The 24,678-nt window shown below is 37.4% G+C and overlaps 1 protein-coding gene across 1 annotated transcript in view; it reads left to right on the top strand.

Moving 5' to 3' along the window:
• Window positions 1-24,678, top strand: part of LOC146423089 (multifunctional procollagen lysine hydroxylase and glycosyltransferase LH3-like) — a 94,441-nt gene that overhangs the window by 42,034 nt on the left and 27,729 nt on the right. The window contains exons 2-7 of the mRNA XM_085045065.1: window positions 1,041-1,094; window positions 4,410-4,546; window positions 8,808-8,974; window positions 11,984-12,096; window positions 14,972-15,035; window positions 19,240-19,337. Coding sequence (XP_084901191.1) covers window positions 1,041-1,094; window positions 4,410-4,546; window positions 8,808-8,974; window positions 11,984-12,096; window positions 14,972-15,035; window positions 19,240-19,337 — 633 coding nt within the window. The remainder of the gene's footprint in view (window positions 1-1,040; window positions 1,095-4,409; window positions 4,547-8,807; window positions 8,975-11,983; window positions 12,097-14,971; window positions 15,036-19,239; window positions 19,338-24,678) is intronic.

The following is a 24,678-nucleotide window of genomic DNA, read 5'->3' as shown; positions in this document are numbered from 1 at the left end:
GGGAGATTTGGGATAAATTTGGGGAGAATTTGGGGAAAATTTGGGGAAATTTTGGGGGATTTGGGGGGAATTTGGGGAGATTTGGGGTAAATTTTGGGGATTTAGGGGAAATTTGAGGATTGGGACAGATTTTGGAAGTTTTGGGGATTTGGGGGGAATTTGGGAATTTGGGGAGGAAATTGGGTGAATTTGGGAGGAATTTGGGGAATTTTGGGGAAATTTGGAGAGATTTGGGATTTGGGAATTTTGGGGGAATTCGGGGCAAAATTTGGGGTTTTAGGGGAATTTGGGTAGAATTTGGGGAGAAATTTTGGGGAAATTTGGGGATTTTGGGGGATTTTAGGGGAATTTTGGGGGAAAATTTGGGGAATTTTGGAGAATTTCAGGGAAAATTTGGGGATTTTGCGGGAAAATTTGGGGAAATTTGGAGGGTTTTGGGGGAAATTGGGAGAATTTTGGGGAAAATTTGGAGAAATTTGGGGAGAAATTTAGGGAAAATTTGGGGAATTTTGGGATTTTGGGGGAAATTTGGGGAGGAATTTGGGGAAAATTTGGGAATTTTGGGGGAATTCGGGGCAAAATTTGGGGTTTTAGGGGAAAAAATTTGGGTAGAAATTTGGGAGAAAATTTGATTTTGGGGAAATTTGGGAGAAAATTTGGGGTTTTTGGGGGAAGTTAGGAAAAATTGGGGTTTTTGTGGAAATGGGGAGGGAAATTTGGGGATTTTGGGGTGGTTTTGGGGCAATTTGGGGAGATTTTGGGGATTTTGGGGGTGGGGAAATTTGGGAAAAATTGGGGAGTTTGGGGAAAATATTGGGAGAAAATTGGGGGAAATTTGGGGTTTTTTGGGGAGAAATTGGGTGAAAATCAGTATTTTTGTAGAAATTGGGGGAAAATTGGTGGGTTTTTGGGGAAATTGGGGAATTTTGGGGTTTTTGGGAATTTTGGGTTTTTTTTTGGGAATTTGGGGTTTTTGAGGGGAATTTGAGGGTTTTGGGGAGAAAATTTGGGGATTTTGGGAGAAATTTGGGGGAAATTAGGGGTTTTTTGGGAGGTTCCTCAGCTCAGCCCAGAGCTTCAACTACACTGTGCAGGTGGGAATTTGGGGAAATTTGGGAATTTTGGGAATTTGGGGGATTTTGGGGAAAATTGGGAAAAATTGGGGGGTTTTTGGGGGCAAATTGGGTGAGTTTGGGGATGAAATTTGGGGGTTTTGGGGGATTTTGGGAAATTTTGGGGATTTTGAGGGAATCTGGGGAAAAGAAATTGGAGCTTTTTGGGGGAAATTTGGGGTTTTTTGGGAGAAATTTGGGGTTTTTTGAGAGAAATTGGGGGGAAATTTGGGGTTTTTGGGGAGATTTTGGGAAATTTTGGGGATTTGGGGAAAAATTGGGGTATTTGGGGAAAAAATTTGGGGAGATTTGGGGGATTTTGGGGGCAGAAATTGGGATGAAATTGGGGAAATTTTGGGAGGAAATTGGGGGGAATTTGGGGAGATTTGGGGTTTTTTGGGAGATTTGGGAGGAAATTTGGGGGAAATTGGAGAGATTTGGGTTTTTTGGGGAATTTTGGGGTAAATGTTGGGTTTTTTGGGGGGAAAATTGGGTGAGTTTGGGGGAGAAATTTGGGTTTTTTTGGGAGAAATTGGGTGAAAATCAGTATTTTTTTGTGGAAATTGGGGGAAAATTGGTGGTTTTTTTGTGGAAATTGGGGAATTTTGGGGTTTTTTTGGGGGAATTTTGGGTTTTTTTGGGGGAATTTGAGGGTTTTGGGGAGAAAATTTGGGGATTTTGGGAGAAATTTGGGGGAGATTTGGGTTTTTTTGGGAGATTCCTCAGCTCAGCCCAGAGCTTCAACTACACTGTGCAGGTGGGAATTTGGGAAATTTGGGGAATTTTGGGGGATTTTGGGGAAATTTGGGAAATTTGGTTCGTTGGGGAAAAATTTGGGGAGTTTTGGGGGATTTTGGGGGCAGAAATTGGGAGGAAATTGGGGAAAATTTGGGAGGAAATTGGGAATTTGGGGAAATTTGGGGGTTTTTTGTAGAAATTGGGGGAAATTGGGTGATTTTGGGGGAAATTTGGGGAAAAATTAGGAGGTTTGGGGAAAAAATTTGGGTTTTTTGGGGGAAATTTGGGAGAAAATTTGAGGGTTTTTTGGGGAAATTTGGGAGAAAATTTGGGGTTTTTGGGGGGAAGTTTAGGAAAAAATTGGTGGTTTTTTGTGGAAATGGGGGATTTTGGGGAAATTTGGGGATTTTGGGGTGGTTTTGGGGCAATTTGGGGAGATTTTGGGGATTTTGGGGGAATTTGGGGAAATTTGGGAAAAATTGGGGAGTTTGGGGAAAATATTGGGAGAAAATTGGGGGAAATTTGGGGTTTTTTTGGGGAGAAATTGGGTGAAAATCAGTATTTTTTTGTAGAAATTGGGGGAAAATTGGTGGGTTTTTGGGGAAATTGGGGAATTTTGGGGTTTTTTTGGGAATTTTGGGTTTTTTGGTGGGAATTTGGGGTTTTTTTGAGGGGAATTTGAGGGTTTTGGGGAGAAAATTTGGGGATTTTGGGAGAAATTTGGGGGAAATTTGGGGTTTTTTGGGGTTCCTCAGCTCAGCCCAGAGCTTCAACTACACTGTGCAGGTGGGAATTTGGGAAATTTGGGGAATTTTGGGAATTTGGGGAAATTTGGGGGAAAAATTGGGAGTTTGGGAAAAATTGGGAGAAAATTGGGGAAATTTGGGGTTTTTTGGGGAGAAATTGGGTGAAAATCAGTATTTTTTGGAGAAATTGGGGGAAAATTGGTGGTTTTTTGGAGAAATTGGGGAATTTTGGGGTTTTTTTGGGGAATTTTGGGGTTTTTTGGGGGGAATTTGGGGATTTTGGGGAGAAATTTTGGGAAAATTTGGGAGAAATTTGGGGGAGATTTGGGTTTTTTTGGGATGTTCCTCAGCTCAGCCCAGAGCTTCAACTACACTGTGCAGGTGGGAATTTGGGAAATTTGGGGATTTTGGGGGAATTTGGGGAAATTTGGAAAAAATTGGGAGAAAATTGGGGAAAATTTGGGGTTTTCTTTGGGAGAATTTGGGGAAATTTGGGGATTTTGGGGAAAAAATTTGGGGTTTTTGGGGTTTTTTGGGAGAGAAAATAGGGAGAAATTAGGGGATTTTGGGGGGAAATTTGGGAGAAAATTTGGGGTTTTTTGGAGGAAATTTGGGAGAAAATTTGGGGGTTTTGGGGGGAAGTTTAGGAAAAAATTGGTGGTTTTTTGTGGAAATGGGGGATTTTGGGGAAATTTGGGAATTTTGGGGTGGTTTTGGGGCAATTTGGGGAGATTTTGGGGATTTTGGGGGAATTTGGGGAAATTTGGGAAAAATTGGGGAGTTTGGGGAAAAAATTGGGAGAAAATTGGGGGAAATTTGGGGTTTTTTTGGGGAGAAATTGGGTGAAAATCAGTATATTTCTTCCATTTTTTCCCCATCATTTCCCCAATAATTCCCTAGAATTTTTCCCCATTTTCTCCATTAATTTCCCCATTTTTTCCCCTATTTCCCCCAGTTTTTCCCACTAATTTCCCCATTTTTTCACCATTAATTTCCCCATTTTTCCCCATTTTTTCCCCATTAATTTCCCCATTTTTTCCCTGTTTTTTCCCACTAATTTCCCCATTATTTTCCCCATTTTTTCCCCATTTTCCCCATAATTTTCCCCATTGTTTTCCCCATTTTTTCCCCATTTTTCCCCATTTTTCCCCATCATTTCCCCAATAATTCCCTATAATTTTTCCCCATTATTTTCCCCATTTTTCCCCCATTTTTTTCTCCATTTTCCCCATTAATTTTCCCCATTTTTTTCCCTCATAATTTCCCCATTTTTTCTCCATTTTTCCCCCATTTTTCCCCATTATTTTCCCCATTATTTCCCCATTTTTTCTCCATTTTCCCTATAATTTTCCCCATAATTTTCCCCATTTTTTCCCCATTTTTCCCCCTATTTCCCCCATTTTTTCCCACTAATTTCCCCATTATTTTCCCCATTTTTCACCCATTTTTTTCTCCATTTTCCCCATAATTTTCCCCATTTTTTCCCACTAATTTCCCCATTTTTTCCCCCATTTTTTCCCCATTTTTTTCTCCATTTTCCCCATTAATTTCCCCATTTTCCCCATAATTTTCCCCATAATTTTCCCCATTTTTTCCCCATTATTTTCCCCATTATTTCCCCTTTTTTTTCCCCATTTTCCCCATTAATGTTCCCCATTTTTTCCCCATTTTTTCCCCATTTTTTCCCCATTTTTCCCCAATTTCTCCCATTTTTTCCCACTAATTTCCCCATTATTTTCCCCATTTTTTCCCCATTTTTTTCTCCATTTTCCCCATAATTTTCCCCATTTTTTCCCCATTTTCTGTCTCTCAGACCCTGGGGCTGGGCAGCCCCTGGCAGGGAGGTGATGTTGCCACCAGCCCTGGGGGAGGACAGAAGGTCAGGTGGCTGCAGGAGAAACTGAGACACCTCAGGCACCTGGGGGGACTCGTGGTGCTCTTTGTGGACAGGTGAGACTTTGGGAATTTATTCTGAATTTTTGGGATTTTTTGGGATTTTTTTTTCTGGATTTTTGGGGATTTTTTTCTGAATTTTTTCTGATTTTTTCTGATTTTTTCAGATTTTTTTCTGATTTTTTTCTGATTTTTTTCTGATTTTTTTGCGATTTTTTGTGATTTTTTTGGGGATTTTTTGTCATTTTTTTGACTTTTTGGGGTGAATTTTGCAAAGATTTTTTGCAAAGTTTTTGGGGATTTTTTGGGATTTTTTTCTGAATTTTTTGTGGTTTTTTGTGATTTTTTTGTGAATTTTGGGGGATTTGTAACGGATTTTTGGGGGATTTTTTTGCACATTTTTCCTGAATTTTTGGGGATTTTTTGTGAATTTTTGGGGATTTTTTGTGAATTTTTTGGGATTTTTTCTGATTTTTTCTGATTTTTGGTGATTTTTCTTGATTTTTTGTGGATTTTTGGAGGATTTTTAATGGATTTTTTTGGTGATTTTTAATGGATTTTTGTGAATTTTTAGAGTTATTTTATAATTTTTTCTGAATTTTTAGGATTTTTTTCTGAATTTTTGTGATTTTTTTCTGATTTTTTTCTGATTTTTTCGGATTTTTTTCGATTTTTTTCTGATTTTTTGGTGATTTTTCCTGATTTTTGTGGATTTTTGGAGAATTTTTAATAGATTTTTGGTGATTTTTAAATGGATTTTTGTAATTTTTAAATGGATTTTTGGTGATTTTTTGTGAATTTTTGGGATTTTTCACACTTTTTCTGAATTTCTGGGGATTTTTGGTGAATTTTGAGGGATTTTTGTGAATTTTGGTGAATTTTGAAATTTTTTGCAACTTTTTGCAATTTTTTGGTGGATTTTTGGGGAATTTTTTGGCAATTTTTTCTGATTTTTTTGGAGATTTTTTTGGGATATTTTTGATGAGTTTCTGGGGATTTTTGGGGGTTTTTTGGCCACCAGTCCTGGGGGAGGGCAGAAGGTCAGGTGGCTGCAGGAGAAACTGAGACACCTCAGGCACCTGGGGGGACTCGTGGTTCTCTTTGTGGACAGGTAGGCAATTTGGGAAAATTGGGGGGATTTTGGGATTTTTTCCTGAATTTTTCTGATTTTTTTCTGATTTTTTTCTGATTTTTTCTGATTTTTGGTGATTTTTTTCTGATTTTTTTCTGATTTTTCCTGATTTTTTGGATTTTTTTGCCATTTTTTTCCGATTTTTTTCTGATTTTTTCTGATTTTTTCCTGATTTTTTCTGATTTTTTTCTGATTTTTTTTCTGATTTTTTTCTGATTTTTTTCTGATTTTTTTCTGATTTTTTTCTGATTTTTTTTGGATTTTTTGGTGATTTTTTAAAATGGATTTTTTGTGATTTTTTAATGTATTTTTTGGGATTTTTGGTGAGTTTTTAGAGTCCTTTTATAATTTTTTTCTGAATTTCTGGGGATTTTTTGTGAATTTTTTGGTGAATTTTGAAGGATTTTTTTGCGAATCTTTGGGGAGAATTTTTGCAAATTTTTTGCGACTTTTTGCAAATTTTTTGGTGGATTTTTTGGGAGTTTTTCTGATTTTTTTCTGATTTTTTGGTGATTTTTTTCTGATTTTTTCTGATTTTTTCTGATTTTTTTGGGGAGTTTTGGTGAATTTTTGTGGGTTTTTTTGGTGAATTTTGCAGAGATTTTTTGCAAATTTTTGGGGGATTTTTTTGGATTTTTTCTGAATTTTTAGGGATTTTTTTCTGAATTTTTTGGGATTTTTTGGTGATTTTTTGTGATTTTTTTCCTGAATTTTTGGGGATTTTTTCTGATTTTTTGGGGAGTTTTTGCACATTTTTTCTGAATTTTGGGGGATTTTTTTCTCAATTTTTAGGATTTTTTTCTGATTTTTTCTGATTTTTTTCTGGGTTTTTTTCTGATTTTTTTCTGATTTTTTTCTAAATTTTTTCTGATTTTTTCCTGAATTATTGGTATTTTTTCTGATTTTTTGGGTTTTCTTCCTGAATTTTTGGGCTTTTTTCTGAATTTTTTGGGACTTTTTTTCCTGAATTTTGAGATTTTTTGTGAAATTTTGGGATTTTTCCCCTCAATTTTTGGGATTTTTTTCTGAAATTTTGGGATTTTTCCTGAATTTTTTGGATTTTTTTCTGAAATTTTGGGATTTTTCCTGAATTTTTGGGATTTTTTCTGATTTTTTTGGGGTTTTTTTCTGAATTTTTGGGCTTTTTTCTGGATTTTTTAGGACTTTTTTTCCCAAATTTTTGAGATTTTTTTCTGAAATTTTGGGATTTTTTCTGATTTTTTGGGTTTTCTTCCTGAATTTTTGGGATCTTTTTTGATGTTTTTGGATTTTTTTCCCCTGAATTTTTGGGCTTTTTTAATGAATTTTTTAGGACTTTTTTTCCGAAGTTTTGGGATTTTTTTCTGAAATTTTGGGATTTTTTTTCTGAATTTTTGGGGATTTTGGTGAATTTTTTGCTGAATTTCTGACGATTTTTTTGGTGTAAATTTTCTGAAAAATTTTGTGAATTTTTCTAGAATTTTTGCCAAGTTGTTGAGAATTTTTGTGAATTTTTTTGGGGATGTTTTTCTGAACGTTTCAGTTTTGGGGTGATTTTTGGGCTCCCTGATCCCATTTTTGGGGATTTTCCCCAGCAGCTGCTGGGAGATTTTTTGGGTGAATTTTTGAAGATTTTGGGATGAAATTTTGGTGATTTTTGGGGTGAATTTTTGGTGATTTTGGGGTGAATTTTTGGTGATTATTTTGTGATTTTGGGGTCATTTTTTGGTGATTTTTGGGTCATTTTGGGGTGAATTTTTGGTGATTTTTGGGTGATTTTGGGGTCATTTTTTGGTGATTTTTGGGACATTTTGGGGTGAATTTTTGGTGATTTTTGGGTGATTTTGGGGTCATTTTTGGGTGATTATTTTGTGATTTTGGGGTGAATTTTTGGTGATTTTTGGGTCATTTTGGGGTGAATTTTTGGTGATTATTTTGTGATTTTGGGGTGAATTTTTGGTGATTTTCGGGTGATTTTGGGGTGAATTTTTGGTGATTTTTGGGTGATTTTTTGGTGTGATTTTTTTGTGATTTTAGTGTGATTTTGGGGTGATTTTTTGGTGATTTTGTTGTGATTTTTTGGTGATTTTGTTGTGATTTTTTGGAGTGATTTTTGGTGATTTTGGGGTGAATTTTGGGTGATTTTTGGTGATTTTGGGGTGAATTTTTGGTGATTTTTGGGTGATTTTTTTGGTGTGATTTTTTTGTGATTTTAGTGTGATTTTGGGGTGATTTTTTGGTGATTTTTTGGTGATTTTTTGGGGTGATTTTGGGGTGATTTTTGGTGACTTTGCTGTGATTTTTTGGTGATTTTGTTGTGATTTTTTGGAGTGATTTTTGGTGATTTCGGTGTGATTTTTTGGTGATTTTTGTGGGATTTTTTGGTGATTTTGGGCTGATTTTTGTGGGATTTTTGGTGTGATTTTGGGGTGATTTTTTGGTGATTTTTTGATGATTTTTGGTGTGATTTTTGTGGGATTTTTTGGTGATTTTGGGCTGAATTTTTGGTGATTTTTTTTTCCATTTTTAAATGATTTTTTGGGTGAATTTGGGCTAATTTATGCTAATTTTTGGCCAATTTTAGGCTAATTTTTGGATTTTTTCTCCTCAGCTACGACGTGGTTTTTGCCGCTGGTCCTCAAGAACTGCTGGGAGATTTTTTGGGTGATTTTGGGCTGATTTTTTCATGTGATTTTTGGGTAATTTTTTGGGGATTTTTTGGTAATTTTTTGGTGATTTTTGGGCTGACCTTTTGGTATGATTTTGGGGTGATTTTTGGAGTGGTTTTTGGTGACTTTGGGCTGATTTTTGGGTGATTTTTGGATGATTTTTGGGTATGATTTTGGGCTGATTTTTGATGATTTTTTGGGGGATTTTTGGGTGATTTTTGTGGGATTTTTTGGTGATTTTGGGCTGATTTTTTGGTGATTTTTGATGATTTTTTGGTGTGATTTTGGGCTGATTTTTGATGATTTTTTTGGTGATTTTTGGGTGATTTTTGGTGATTTTGGGCTGATTTTTTTGGTGATTTTTGGGTGATTTTTGTGGGATTTTTTTGTGATTTTGGGCTGAATTTCTTGTGATTTTTTGGCTAATTTTTGGCCAACTTTTTGCTAATTTTTTGATGATTTTTGGGCCAATTTTGGGCCAATTTTTGGGCTGATTTTGGGCCAATTTTTAGGCTAATTTTTGTGTTTTTTCCCCCAGCTACGACGTGGTTTTCGCCGCTGGTCCTCAAGAACTTCTCTCCAAGTTCCGAAATTCCCAAGCTGGAGTTCTGTTTGCTGCTGAAGCTTTCTGCTGGCCCAGGGAGGAGCTGGCTGAGAAATATCCCAAAAATCCTCAGGGGGGAAAGCCTTTCCTCAATTCTGGAGGTATTTGGGGGATTTGGAGAAAATTTGGGGGAAATGTGGGGAATTTTGGTTGATTTTTAGGGATTTTTCGTTGATTTTTGGAGAATTTTGGGGATTTTTTTGGGGTTTTTTTGGAATTTTAGGGAATTTTGGGGAATTTTTTGTTGATTTTGGGGATTTTTGGGTGATTTTTTGGGATTTCTGGTTAATTTTTGGGAGATTTTGGGGAATTTTGGGTGATTTCTGCTGGCCCAGGGAGGAGCTGCTGAGAAATATCCCAAAATTCCTGATGGGGGAAAACCTTTCCTCAATTCTGGAGGTATTTGGGGAATTTGGGGAAAATTTGGGGAATTTTGGGGGAATTTTGGGTGATTTTGGGGGAAATTTGGGTGATTTTTGGTGATTTTTGGGTGATTTTTGGGTGATTTTTGGTTGATTTTTGGGGAATTTGGGGGATTTTCGATTGAGTTTTGGGTGATTTTCAGGAATTTTGGTTAATTTTTGGGGTAATTTTGGGGATTCTTGTGGATTTTGCAGATTTTTAGTTAATTTTTGGGGGATTTTGGGGGATTTTGGGTGATTTCTGCTGGCCCAGGGAGGAGCTGCTGAGAAATATCCCAAAAATCCTCAGGGGGGAAAACCTTTTCTGAACTCTGGAGGTATTTGGGGAAAATTTGGAGAAAATTTGGGGAATTTTGGGTGAATTTTTGGGGATTTAAGGGAATTTTTAGGGATTTTTTGTTGATTTTTTGTTGATTTTTGGTTGATTTTTAGGTGATTTTTGGTTGATTTTTGGGTGATTTTCAGGAACTTTTGGGAATTTTAGGGATTTTTGGGGAATTTTTTGTTGATTTTGGGGGTTTTTGGGTGATTTTTGGGGATTTTTGGGGATTTTTGGGAGATTTGGGGGAATTTTGGGTGATTTCTGCTGGCCCAGGGAGGAGCTGGCTGAGAAATATCCCAAAATTCCTGATGGGGGAAAACCTTTTCTGAACTCTGGAGGTATTTGGGGGATTTGGGGAAAATTTGGGGGAAATTTAGAGAAAATTTGGGGAATTTTGGGGGATTTTTTTGGGATTTAAGGGAATTTTTGGGGATTTTTTAGGGGATTTTTGGTTGATTTTTGGGTGATTTTGGAGAATTTTGGTTGATTTTTGGGGATTTTTCGGGGAATTTGGGGGATTTTTGGGAAATTTTGGGGATTTTTGGTTCATTTTTGGTTGATTTTTGGGGAATTTTGAGGGATTTTGGTTAATTTTTGGGGTAATTTAGGGGATTTTGGGGAATTTTGGGGGAATTTTGGGTGATTTTGGAGAATTTTGGTTGATTTTTGATTGACTTTTGGGGAATTTTGGAGATTTTTATGGGATATTGGGAATTTTAGGGATTTTTCGGTGATTTTTGATTGATTTTTGGGGATTTTTCGGGGAATTTTGGGGATTTTTGGTTAATTTTGGGGATTTTTGGTTCATTTTTTATTGACTTTCGGGGAATTTTGGTTAATTTTTTTGGTAATTTAGGAGATTTGGGGGATTTTGGGGAATTTTTGGTTGATTTTTGGTTGCATTTTGGGGATTTTAGGGGCATTTTTGGGGGATTTTGGGGGAATTTTTGGGATTTGGGGGAATTTTTGGTTGATTTTTGGGGAATTTTCAGGATTCTTGGTTGATTTCTCATTGATTTTTGGTTCATTTTTGGGTGATTTTGGGGGAATTTTCAGGAATTTTGGTTAATTTTTGGGGTAATTTTGGGGATTTTGGTTAATTTGGGGGGGAATTTTGGGGATTTTTTTGGTTGATTTTGGAGAATTTTGGGGATTTTTTGGTTGATTTTGGGGAATTTTGGGGATTTTTGGTTGATTTTGGGGAATTTTGGGGATTTTTGGTTGATTTTGGGGAATTTTTGGGGTAATTTAGGGGATTTGGGGTGATTTTTGGGGGATTTTTATTTGATTTCTAAGTGATTTTTGGGATTTTTGGGGTGATCAATGCCGTTTTTGGGGTGATTAATGCTCTTTTTGGGGTGATTAATGCCATTTTTGGGGTAATTCTCCCATTTTTGGGGATCCCAATCCCGTTTTTGGGGTGATAAATTCACTTTTTGAGGTAATTAATGCACTTTTTGGGGTGATTCCCCCATTTTTGGGGTGCTAAAGGCCATTTTTGGGGTGATCAATGCAGTTTTTTGGATGATTAACACACTTTTTGGGGTGATTATTGTACTTTTTGGGGTAATTAATGTCATTTTTGGGGTAATTGATCCCATTTTTGGGGTTCCCAATCCCATTTTTGGGGTGCCAAATCCCATTTTTGGATTGACAAATCCCATTTTTGGGGTGATCAATGCAGTTTTTGCAGTGATCAATGCAGTTTTCTGGATGATTAGCACACTTTTTGGGGTGATTGTTGTACTTTTTGGGGTGCTAAATGCCATTTTTGGGGTGATTAATGCCATTTTTGGGGTAATTAATTCAGTTTTTGGGGTGAATCATTCATTTTTGGGGTGATCAATGCCGGTTTTGGGGGTGATAAAGGAACTTTTTGGGGTGATTAATGCACTTTTTGGGGTGATAAATTGACTTTTTGGGGTGATTTACCCATTTTTGGGGTGACAAATCCCATTTCTGAGGTTCCCAATCCCATTTTTGGGGTGATAAATCCCATTTTTGGGGTTTCCAATCCCATTTTTGGGGTAATTAATCCCATTTTTGGGGTAATTAATGCACTTTTTGAGGTGATTATTGCAGTTTTTGGGGCAATTCACCCATTTTTGGGGTGATAAATCCCATTTTTGGGGTAACTTCCCCATTTTTGGGGTTTTCCATCCCATTTTGGGGTTCTGAATCTCATCTTTGGGGTTCTCCATCCCATTTTTGGGGTAATTAATCCCATTTTTGGGGTAATTAATGCACTTTTTGAGGTGATTATTGCAGTTTTTGGGGCAATTCACCCATTTTTTGGGTTTCCAATCCCATTTTTGGGGTAATTAATGCCATTTTTGGGGTTCCCAATCCCGTTTTTTGGGTTCCAGGGTTCCTGGGGTTCGCCCCGGCGCTCTGGGCTCTGGTGCAGCGCTGGCATTTCCAGGATGATGATGATGATCAACTGTTCTATACTGAGCTTTATCTGGATCCCAAAATCAGGGTGAGAACCCAAAATTAACCTAAATATCCTAAAGTATCCCAAAATATCTGATTGTTTTATGGATTAATTTATTTGGATCCCAAAATCAGGGTGAGAAACTAAAATTATCCCAAAATATCCCAAAAAAATCCCAAAATATCTCAAAATATCCCTAAATATCCCAAAAAATGTCCCAAAATGTCCCAAAATATCAAAAAATATCCCAAAATGTCCCAAAAAATGTCCCAAAATGCCCTAAAATATCTCAAAATATATCCTAAAATGTCCCAAAATATCCCAAAAAATGTCCCAAAATGTCCCAAAATATCCCAAAATATCTGATTGTTTTATGTATGAATTTATTTGGATCCCAAAATCAGGGTGAGAAATTAAAATTATTCTAAATATCCCAAAATTATCAACTGTTCTATACTGAACTTTATCTGGACCCCAAAATCAGGGTGAGAACCTAAAATTGTCCTAAAATATCCCAAAATATCCTAAAATATCCCAAAATGTCCTAAAATATCTGATTGTTTTATGTATTAATTTATTTGAATCCCAAAATTAGGGTGAGAAACTAAAATATCCTAAAATATCCCAAAAAAAGTCCCAAAATGTCCCAAAATATCCCAAAATACCCCAAAATATCCCAAAATATCCCAAAAATATCCCAAAATACCCCAAAATATCCCAAAAATATCCCAAAATATCCAAAAATATCCCAAAATATCCCCAAAAAATATCCCAAAATATCCCAAAAAATATCCCAAAATGTCCCAAAATATCCCAAAATATCTGATTTTTTAACACTGAACTTTATTTGGATCCCAAAATCAGGGTGAGAACCTAAAATTAACCTAAAATACCCAAAAATCTCTTTTTTCTCCCCCAAATCCCCCGAAATCAGTTTTTCCCCCCAAAACCTTCTTTTTCTCCCCAAAATCTCCCCAAATTCCCTTTTTCCTCCCCAAAATCCCATTTTCCTCCTGAAAATTCTCCCCAAATTCCCAATTTTCCTCCCAAAATCCCATTTTTCCCCCAAAATTCTCCCTAAAATCCCAATTTTCCTCCCCAAAATCTTCCAAAATCCTTTTTTTACTCCCCAAAATCCTCTTTTCCCACCAAAATCACCCCAAAGTCTCCCCAAATTCTTCCCAAATTGCCATTTTTCCTCCCCAAAATCTCCCAAAATCCCAATTTTCCTCCCTAAAATCTCCTTTTTCCTCCCCAAAATCTCAATTTTCCTCCCCAAAATCCCATTTTTCCTCCCCAAAAATCTCTATTTCTCTCCCCAAATTCCCATTTTTCCCCTCAAATTCCCCCCAAAATCCGAATTTCCTCACCAAATTCCTCCCCAAAATCTCAATTTTCCTCTCCAAAATCCTCTTTTCCCACCAAAATCTCCCCCAAAATCTCCCCAAATTCCCCCCAAATTGCCAGTTTTCCTCCCCAAAATCTCCCAAAATCCCAATTTTCCTCCCTAAAATCCAGTTTTCCTCCCCAAATTCCCAATTTTCTGCCCCAAAATCCCAATTTTTCCTCCCCAAAATCCTCTTTTCCCACCAAAATTCCCCCAAATTCTCCCCAAAATCTCCCAAAATCCCATTTTTCCTCCCTAAAATCTCCTTTTTCCTCCCTAAAATCCCAATTTTTCCCCCCAAAATCCCAATTTTCATCTCCAAATTCCTCCCAAAATCTCATTTTTCCTCCCCAAAATCTCCCAAAATCCCAATTTTCCTCCCTAAAATCTCCTTTTTAATCCCCAAATTCCCATTTTCCTCCCCAAAATTCTTCCCAAAATCCTTTTTCCTTCCTAAAATCCCATTTTTCCTCCCCAAATTCCCAACTTTCCTCCCCAAATCCTCCCAAAATCTCCCCAAAATCCCTTTTTCCTCCCCAATTTTCCTCTTTTCCCACCAAAATTCCCCCAAATTCTCCCCAAAATCCCAATTTTGCTCCCTAAATTCCCATTTTTCCTCCCCAAATTCCCAGTTTTACTCCCAAAATCCCATTTTTCCCCTCAAATTTCCCCAAAATCCTATTTTTCCTCCCAAAATTTCCCAAAATCCCAATTTTCCTCCCTAAAATCCTATTTTTCCTCCCCAAAATCCCAATTTTTCCTTCCCAAAATCCTCTTTTCCCACCAAAATTCCCCCAAAATCTCCCCAAATCCCATTTTTTCTCCCCAAAATCTCAATTTTCCTCCCCAAATTCCCAGATTTCCTCCCAAAATCCCATTTGTCCCCTCAAATTCCCCCCAAAATCTCATTTTTCCTCCCCAAAATCTCCCAAAATCCCATTTTTCCTCCCTAAAATCCAATTTTTCCTCCCCAAATTCCCAATTTTCTGCCCCAAATTCCCAGTTTTCCTTCCAAAATCCCATTTTCCCCTCAAATTCCCCCCAAAATCCCTTTTTTCTCCCCAAAATCCTCTTTTCCCCCAAAATCTCCCAAAATCCTAATTTTCCTTCCTAAATTCCCATTTTTCCTCCCAAAATTCCCAATTTTCCTCTCCAAAATCTCCCAAAATTCCTTTTTTCCTCCCAAAATCCTCCCAAAATCTCCCCAAAATCCCATTTTTCTCCTCCAAAATTCCATCTTTCCTCCCCAAATTCCCAGATTTCCTCCCCAAAATCCCAATTTTCCCCCCCAAATCCCCCAAAATCCCATCTTTTCCCCCCAAAATCCCATTTTTCCTCCCCAAAAATCCCATCTTTTCCCCCAAAAACACCTTTTTTCTCTCCAAAATCTCCCCAAATTCCCATTTTTCCTCCCTAAATTCCCCAAAATTCCCATTTTTCTCCCCAAAATTCCCATTTTTCTCCCCAAATTCCCAATTTTTCCTCCCTAAATTCCCCAAAATTCCCATTTTTCTCCCCAATTTTTCCCCCCAGGAGGAGTTCAGTTTGGCTCTGGATCATCATTCCAGAATCTTCCAGAACCTCAACGGAGCTCTCGGTGAGGATTTGGGGCAAATTTGGGAAATTTTGGGAAATTTTGGGAAATTTGGGGGATTTGGGGTGATTTTGGGGCAATTTTAAAGTGATTTTGGGGGGATTTTGGGAGAATTTGGGGGATTTTGGGGGATTTGGGGGGATTTTTGGGGAATTTTGGGGGATTTTGGGAGATTTTGGGAGATTTTGGGAGATTTTGGGGGATATTGAAGTAGATTTTGGGAGATTTTAGGGGATTTTCGGGTGATTTTGGGGGATTTTCAGGAGGATTTGGGTGAATTTTGGGAAATTTTAGGAAGATTTTGGAGGAATTTAGGAGCAAATTTGGAGTATTTTGGGAGATTTTATGGGATTTTTGGGAGATTTTGGGGGATTTTTAGGAGGATTTTGGGTGAATTTTGGGGGATTTTGGGAGATTTTAGGAAGATTTTGAGTGATTTTGGAGGAATTTGGGAGCAAATTTGGAGTATTTTGGGAGATTTTATGGGATTTTTGGGAGATTTTGGGGGAATTTGGGAGATTTTGGGGGATTTGATGGGATTTTAGGGTGATTTTGGAGGATTTTTAGGAGGATTTGGGTGAATTTTGGGGGATTATGGGAGATTTTAGGAAGATTTTGAGTGATTTTGGGGGAATTTGGGAGCAAATTTGGAGTATTTTGGGAGATTTTAGGGAGATTTGGGGAAATTTGGGAGATTTTAGGGAATTGGGGGAGATTTTGGGGGGATTTTATGGGATTTTGGGGATTTTGGGGAAACTTTGGAGGATTTGGAGGAATTTTGGGGAATTTTAGGAGATTTTTGGGAAGAATTTGAGGTGATTTTTGGGGGAATTTTGGGGGATTTTGGCAGATTTTACAGGATTTGGGGGATTTTGAGAGATTTTAGGAGCATTTGGGGGGATTTAGGGGTGATTTTGGGAGGTTTTAGGGGATTTTGGAGAGATTTTGGGGGATATTGAGGTAGATTTTGGGAGATTTTAGGGGAATTTTGGGAGATTTTGGGGATTTTAGGGGATTTTAGGGATTTTTAGGAGGATTTGGGGGAATTTTGGATTTTTGAGGATTTGGGGAGATTTTAGGGTCATTTGGGGGAATTTGGGAAATTTTAGGAAGATTTTGGGATGATTTGGGGGGAATTTTGGGGGATTTTGGAGAATTTTGGGAGATTTTATGGGATTTTTGGGAGATTTTGGGAGATTTTAGGGTGATTTTAGGGTGATTTTGGGGGATTTGCGGTATTTTGGGGTATTTTATGGGATTTTAGGTGATTTTGGGGGGAATTTTGGAGGATTTGGGGTGATTTTGGGATGATTTTGGGACATTTGATGGGATTTTAGGGTGATTTTGGGGGATTTTAGAGAGATTTTTGGGGCAATTTTGGGGCTTTTTGGAGGGGATTTGGGGTTTCCAGGGGAAGATTTGGGATTTGGGGCAATTTCGGGAGGTCCTGGGGGGAATTTTGGGATGATTTTGGGTGATTTTAGGTTGATTTGGAGAAATTTAGGTGGATTTTGGGGTATTTGATGTGATTTTCGGGTCATTTTCAGGGGAATTTTGGAGGATTTTGGGAGATTTTATGGGTTTTTGGGGTGATTTTGGGGTTTTTTGGGGTCCTGAGTGGGTTTGGAGGAGTCCTGGGGGTTTTTTGGGGTATTTTTGGGGTATTTTTGGGGTTTTTTTGGGGAATTTTTGGGGTATTTTTGGGGAGTTTTTGGGGTCTCTGCTCAGTTCTCAGGCTGTTTTTGGGGGATTTTGGAGATCCCTGATCACTTTTTTGGGGTCTCTGACTGGTTTTTTTTGGGCATTTTTGGGTTTTCTGACCTGTTTTGGGGTCCATGATCAGTTTTTTTGGGCAGTTTGGGGTATTTTTGGGGTTTCTGATCTGTTTTTTTGGGGTATTTTTGGGGTCTTTTGGGGGTATTTTTGAGGTTTCTGATCAGTTTTTGGGGTATTTTTGGGGTTTCTGATCGGTTTTTGGGGTCCCTGAGTGGTTTTTGGGAGTTTTTGGTGTATTTTTGGGGCTTTTCTTGGGGATTTTGGGGATTTCTGATCAGTTTTTGGTGTCCCTCGGTGGTTTTTTGGGGTATTTTAGGAGTTTCTGAGCAGTTTTGGGGTCTCTGAATGTTTTTTTGGCGTATTTTCAGGGTTTCTGAGCAGTTTTTGGGGTATTTTTGGGTTCTTTTTGGGGTGTCTGACCAGTTTTTGGGGTGATTTTGGGGTAGTTTTTGGGGTTTCTGATCCATTTTTGGGGTCTCTGAGTGGTTTTTTTGATTCTTTTTGGGGTTTCTCACCAATTTTCAGGCTGTTTTTGGGGTTCCTGTCAGAAATTGGGGTATTTTTGGGGTATTTTTGGGGTTTCTGAACAGTTTTTTGGGGTTTCTGACCAATTTTGGGGTGTTTTGGGGATATTTTCGGGGTGATTTTGGGGTGGTTTGGGGATTTCTGATCAATTTTTGGGGTCTCTGGGTGTTTTTTGGGTTATTTTTGGGGTTTCAGTCCAATTTTTGGGCTGTTTTTGGGGTTTCTGCTCAGCTCTTGGGGTATTTTTGGGTTATTTTTGGGGTTTCTGATCAGTTTTTTGGAATATTTTTGGGGTTTCTGACCAGTTTTGGGGTGTTTTGGGGGAATTTTTGGGGTATTTTTGGGGTTTCTGGTCAGTTTTTTGGAGTATTTTTGGGGTTTCTGACCAGTTTTTGGGGTGATTTTGGGGTAGTTTTTGGGGTTTCTGATCCATTTTTGGGGTCTCTGAGTGGTTTTTTGGATTCTTTTTGGGGTTTCTGACCAAATTTGGGGTATTTTTGGGGTGATTTTGGGGTATTTTTAGGGTTTCTGATCAGTTTTTTGGAGTATTTTTGGGGTTTCTGATCAATTTTGGGGTGTTTTGGGGGAATTTTTGGGATGATTTTGGGCTATTTTTGGGGTTTCTGCTCAGTTTTTTGGGAATTTTTGGGGTTTCTGATCAATTTTTGGGTGTTTTGGGGAATTTTTGGGGTGATTTTGGGGTATTTTTGGGGTTTCTGATCAGTTTTTTGGAGTATTTTTGGGGTTTCTGACCAGTTTTGGGATTTCTGATCAATTTTTGTGGTCTCTGAGTGTTTTTTGAGTTCTTTTTGGGGTTTCTGACCAAATTTTTGGGGTGGTTTTGGGGTATTTTTGGGATTTCTGATCAATTTTTGGGGTTTCTGAGTGGTTTTTTGGGGGTTTTTTGGGGTTTCTGATCAATTTTTGGGGTTTCTGATCAGTTTTGGGGGGTATTTTTGGGGTTTCTGACCAGTTTTGGGTTGTTTTGGGGGAATTTTTGGGGTATTTTTGGGGTTTCTGACCAGTTTTGGGTTGTTTTGGGGGAATTTTCGGGGTGGTTTTGGGGCATTTTTGGGGTTTCTGACCAGTTTTTGGGTTCTCTGATCACTTTTGGGGTGGTTTTGGGATTTCTGATCGGTTTTTGGGGTCTCTGAGTGGTTTTTGAGTTCTTTTTGGGGTTTCTGACCAAATTTTTGGGGTGATTTTGGGGTGGTTTTGGGATTTCTGATCAATTTTTGGGGTCTCTGAGTGGTTTTTTGGGGTTTTTTTGGGGTTTCTGATCAGTTTTAGGGGAATTTTTGGGGTGATTTTGGGGTATTTTTGGGGTTTCTGATCAGTTTTTTGGGGTATTTTTGGGGGTTCTGACCAATTTTGGGGTGTTTTGGGGATATTTTCGGGGTGATTTTGGGGTATTTTTGGGGTTTCTGATCAGTTTTTTGGAGTATTTTTGGGGTTTCTGACCAGTTTTGGGATTTCTGATCAATTTTTGTGGTCTCTGAGTGTTTTTTTGTTTCTTTTTGGGGTTTCTGACCAAATTTTGGGGGTGATTTTGGGGTGTTTTTGGGATTTCTGATCAATTTTTGTGGTTTTTGAGTGTTTTTTGGGGTTTTTTTTGGGTTTCTGATCAATTTTTGGGGTTTCTGATCAGTTTTTTGGAGTATTTTTGGGGTTTCTGACCAGTTTTGGGTTGTTTTGGGGGAATTTTTGGGGTATTTTTGGGGTTTCTGACCAGTTTTGGGGGAATTTTCGGGATGATTTTGGGGTATTTTTGGGGTTTCTCATCACTTTTTGGGTTCTCTGATCACTTTTGGGGTATTTTTGGGATTTCTGATCAATTTTTGGGGTCTCTGAGTGGTTTTTTTGGGGTTTCTGACCCGATTTTGGGGTTTTTTTCCCCATTTTCCAGGTGAGGTGACAATCAGGTTTGAGCCAGGAGGGAACAGAGTGAGGAATGAGCTCAGCGGGGCTTTGCCAGTGGTGATCCACGGGAATGGACCTACCAAGGTACCCAAAATATCCCAAAAATGGCCCAAAAATATCCTAAAAATATCCTGAAAAAATCCCGAAAAAATCCTGAAAATATCCTGAAAAAATCCCAAAAATACACCAAAAATACACCAAAAATATCCCAAAATAACCCAAAAATACACCAAAAATAAGCCAAAAAATATCCCAAATCCATCCTGAAAATACCCAAAATTCACCCCAAAAACATCCCAAAAATCCTCCAAAGATACACCAAAAATATCCCAAAAATAATCCAAAAATATCCCAAAAGTACCCAAAAATATCCCAAAAATACACCAAAAATATCCTAAAAACATCCTAAAAATATCCCAAAAATATCCCAAAATTATCCTAAAATATCCCGAAAAAATCCCCTAAAAAATATCCAAAAAACATCCCAAAAATACACCAAAAATACACCAAAAATATCCTAAAACATATCCTAAAAACATACCAAAAATATCCCAAAAATATCCTAAAAACATCCCAAAAATATCCCAAAAATATCCCAAAAATAACCTAAATCCTGCCAGTGGTGATCCACGGGAATGGACCCACCAAGGTACCCAAAATATCCCAAAAATGTCCCAAAAATATCCTAAAAATATCCTGAAAATATCCTAAAAATATCCCGAAAAAATCCCAAAAGTATCCCAAAAATATCCCGAAAAAATCCCCTAAAAAATATCCAAAAAACATCCCAAAAATACACCAAAAATATCCTAAAAATATCCCAAAAATATCCTAAAAACATCCCAAAAAGTATCCCAAAAATATCCCAAAAATATCCTAAAAACATCCCAAAAATATCCCAAAAATATCCCAAAATTACCCCAAAAATATCCCAAAAATATCCCAAAAATATCCCAAAAATATCCCAAAAATATTCCAAAAATATCCCAAAAATATCCCAAAAATATCCCAAAAATATCCTCAAAATATCCTAAAAATATCCCAAAAATATCCCCAAAATATCCCAAAAATATCCTAAATCCTCCAGTGGTGATCCACGGGAATGGACCCACCAAGGTACCCAAAATATCCCAAAAATGTCCTAAAAACATCCTAAAAATATCCTGAAAATATCCTAAAAATATCCTAAAAATCCCCAAGAAAATACACCAAAAATCGCCAAAAATACACCAAAAATAACCCAAAAATACACCAAAAATATCCCAAAAATACACCAAAAATATCCTAAAAATACACCAAATATATCCTAAAAAAATCCCCAAAAAATCCCCAAAATCCCCCAAAAAATACACCAAAAATAACTAAAAAATATACCTAAATTACCCCAAAAGTATCCCAAAAATATCCCAAAAACATCCTAAAAATATCCCGAAAAAATCCCAAAAATCCCCTAAAAAATACACCAAAAAGACACCAAAAATATCCCCAAAATATCCCAAAATTATCCCGAAAAAATCCCAAAAATCCCCCCAAAAATCCACCAAAAATATCCCAAAAATACACCAAATATATCCTAAAAAAATCCCCAAAAAATCCCAAAAATCCCCCCAAAAATACACCAAAAATAACCAAAAAATATACCAAAATTACCCCAAAAACATCCCAAAAATATCCTAAAAAAATCCCAAAAATTCCCTAAAAAATACACCAAAGATACTCCAAAAATAGACCAAAAATGCACCAAAAATAACCCCAAAAATATCCCAAAAATATCCTAAAATCCACCCCAAAAACATCCCAAAAATGCCAAAAAAATACATCAAAAATATCCCAAAAATATCCTAAAAATATCCCAAAAATATCCCAAATCCTCCAGTGGTGATCCACGGGAATGGACCCACCAAGGTACCCAAAATGGCCCAAAATTATCACAAAAATATCCCAAAAATATCCTGAAAATATCCTAAAAATCCCCTAAAAAATACACCAAAAATCGCCCAAAAATCCACCAAAAATAACCCAAAATAACCCAAAATGACACCAAAAATAAGCCAAAAAATATCCCAAATCCATCCCAAAATTCATCCTGAAAATACCCAAAATTCACCCCAAAAACATCCCAAAAATGCACCAAAAAATCCTAAAAACATCCTAAAAATATCCTGAAAATATCCCGAAAGTATCCTAAAAATATCCCGAAAAAATCCAAAAAATCCCCTAAGAAATATCAAAAAAACATCCCAAAAATACACCAAAAATATCCCAAAAATATCCTAAAAATATCCTAAAAACATCCCAAAAAGATCCCAAAAATATCCCAAAAATATCCTAAAAACATCCCAAAAATATCCCAAAAATATCCCAAAAATAACCTAAATCCTGCCAGTGATGATCCACGGGAATGGACCTACTAAGGTACCCAAAATATCCCAAAAATATCCTAAAAACATCCCAAAAATGTCCCAAAAATATCCTGAAAATATCCTAAAAATCCCCTAAAAAATACACCAAAAATCGCCCAAAAATACACCAAAAATAACCCAAAATTACACCAAAAATATCCCAAAATAACTCCAAAAATATTCCAAACTCATCACAAAAATCCCCAAAAAATAACCCAAAAATATCCAAAATCCACCCCAAAAATGCCCCAAAAGAGCCAAAAAATACCCAAAATCCCCTAAAATTATCCCAAATCTACCCCAAACCTCACCTGATCCTGGGGGGTTTTTGGGTGGATTTTGGGGGTTTTTTTGGGTGGATTTTGGGGTTTTTTTTGGGTGGATTTTGGGGTTTTTTTGGGTGGATTTTGGGGTTTTTTTGGGTGGATTTTCGGGTTTTTGGGTGGATTTGGGATTGATTTTGGGGGTTTTGGGTCGATTTGGGGGTTTTTGGGTTGATTTTGGGGTTTTTTGGTGCATTTGGGGTTGATTTGGGGTTTTTTGGGATTGATTTGGGGTTTTTTGGGTCACTCCAATCTCGGGATTTTTGGGGTGGTTTTGGGCTGGTTTTGGGGTATTTTTGGGGTATTTTTTGGGTATTTTTAGGGTATTTTTAGGACATTTTAGGATCCCAAAATCCCATTTTTCCTCCCCAGATTGCTCTGAACTCCCTCAGCAATTCCATCCCACTGGGTTGGATTTTGGGGTTAATTTGGGTTTTTTTGAGGAGATTTTGGGGTTAATTTGGGGTTTTTTGGGTGGATTTTGGTGTTAATTTGGGGGTTTTTGTATAGATTTGGGGTTAATTTGGGTTTTTTGAGGAGATTTTGGGGTTAATTTGGGGTTTTTTTGGGTGAATTTTAGGGTTGATTTTGGGGTTTTTTTGGAGGAGATCTTGAGGTTAATTTGGGTTTTTTGGGGGTGTTTTTGGGATATTTTTGGAGTGGATTTTGGTGGTTTTTGGGTGGATTTTCGGGTGGATTTTGGGATTTTTGGGAGGGTTTTGGGGGTGTTTTTGGGGTATTTTTGGGATCCCAAAATCCCATTTTTTCTCCCCAGATTGCTCTGAACTCCCTCAGCAATTACATCCCCCAAGGCTGGATTTTGGAGTTAATTTGGGTTTTTTTAGGGTTTTTTGAGGAGATTTTGGGGTTAATTTGGGGTTTTTTGGGTGGATTTTTGGGGTTCATTTGGGGTTTTTTTGGGTGAATTTCAGGGTTGATTTTGGGGTTTTTTTGAGGAGATTTTGAGGTTAATTTGGGTTTTTTGGGGCTGTTTTTGGGATGTTTTTGGAGTGGATTTTGGTGGTTTTCGGGTGGATTTTCGGGTTGATTTTGGGATTTTTTGGGAGGGTTTTTGGGCTGGTTTTGGTGTATTTTTAGGATCCCAAAATCCCATTTTTTCTCCCCAGATTGCTCTGAACTCCCTCAGCAATTCCATTCCCCAAGGCTGGATTTTGGGCTTAATTTGGGTTTTTTTAGGGTTTTTTGAGGAGATTTTGGGGTTAATTTTGGGTTTTTTTGGGTGGATTTTGGGGTTTTTTTGGGTGGACTTTTGGGTGGATTTTCAGGTTAATTTTGGGATTAATTTGGGGATTTTTTGGTGGATTTTGGGGGTTTTTAGGGGCAGATTTTGGGGTTAATTTGGGGGTTTTTGAGTCACTCCAATCTCAGGATTTTTGGGGTATTTTTAGGGTATTTTTAGGACATTTTAGGATCCCAAAATCCAATTTTTTCCCCCCAGATTGCTCTGAACTCCCTCAGCAATTCCATCCCACTGGGTTGATTTTGGGGTTAATTTGGGGTTAATTTGGGGTTTTTTGGGGTTTTTTGAGGAGATTTTGGGATTAATTTTGGGGTTTTTTGGGTGGATTTTGGGGTTCATTTGGGGTTTTTTTGGGTGAATTTCAGGGTTGATTTTGGGGTTTTTTTGAGGAGATTTTGAGGTTAATTTGGGTTTTTTGGGTGGATTTTTGGGATGTTGTTGGGGTTTTTTGGGTCACTCCAATCTCGGGATTTTTGGGGTGTTTTTAGGGTATTTTTAGGATATTTTTAGGACATTTTAGGATCCCAAAATCTCATTTTTTCTCCCCAGATTGCTCTGAACTCCCTCAGCAATTCCATCCCAGTGGGTTGGATTTTGGGGTTAATTTTGGGGTTTTTTGAGGAGATTTTGAGATTAATTTGGGATTTTTTGGGTGGATTTTGGGGTTTATTTTGGGGTTTTTTTGGGTGGATTTTTGGGGTTAATTTGGGTTTTTTTGAGGAGATTTTAGGGTTAATTTGGGGGTTTTTGGGATATTTTTGGGGTGGATTTTGGGGTTTTTTGGGAGATTTTGGGGTGTTTTTGGGGTTTTTTGGGTAGATTTTTGGGGTGTTTTTTGGGGTTTTTTGGGTGAATTTCAGGGTTGATTTTGGGGTTTTTTGGAGGAGATCTTGAAGTTAATTTTGTTGTTTTGGGTGGATTTTTGGGATGTTTTTGGGGTGTTTTTGGGTCACTCCAATCTCAGGATTTTTGGGGTATTTTTAGGGTATTTTTAGGATATTTTAGGATCCCAAAATCCCATTTTTTCTCCCCAGATTGCTCTGAACTCCCTCAGCAATTCCATCCCACTGGGGTGGATTTTGGGGTTAATTTGGGTTTTTTTAGGGTTTTTTGAGGAGATTTTGGGGTTAATTTTGGGTTTTTTGGGTGGATTTTTGGGGTTAATTTGGGTTTTTTTGAGGAGATTTTGGGGTTAATTTGGGGTTTTTGAGTCACTCCAATCTCAGGGGGGTTTGGGTGTTTTTGGGATATTTTTGGGGTTGATTTTGGGGTTTTTTGGGAGATTTTGGGGTTAATTTGGGGTTTTTTGGGTAGATTTTTGGGGTGTTTTTTGAGTTTTTTTGGGTGAATTTCAGGGTTGATTTTGGGGTTTTTTTGAGGAGATTTTGAGGTTAATTTGGGTTTTTTGGGTGGATTTTTGGGATGTTTTTGGGGTTTTT

The sequence above is a fragment of the Lichenostomus cassidix genome, unplaced genomic scaffold, assembly GCF_008360975.1.
Source record: "Lichenostomus cassidix isolate B80296 unplaced genomic scaffold, HeHo_3.0 HiC_scaffold_34, whole genome shotgun sequence".
Lineage (NCBI taxonomy): Eukaryota > Metazoa > Chordata > Aves > Passeriformes > Meliphagidae > Lichenostomus > Lichenostomus cassidix.
This window is presented reverse-complemented; position numbering and strand designations above follow the sequence as displayed.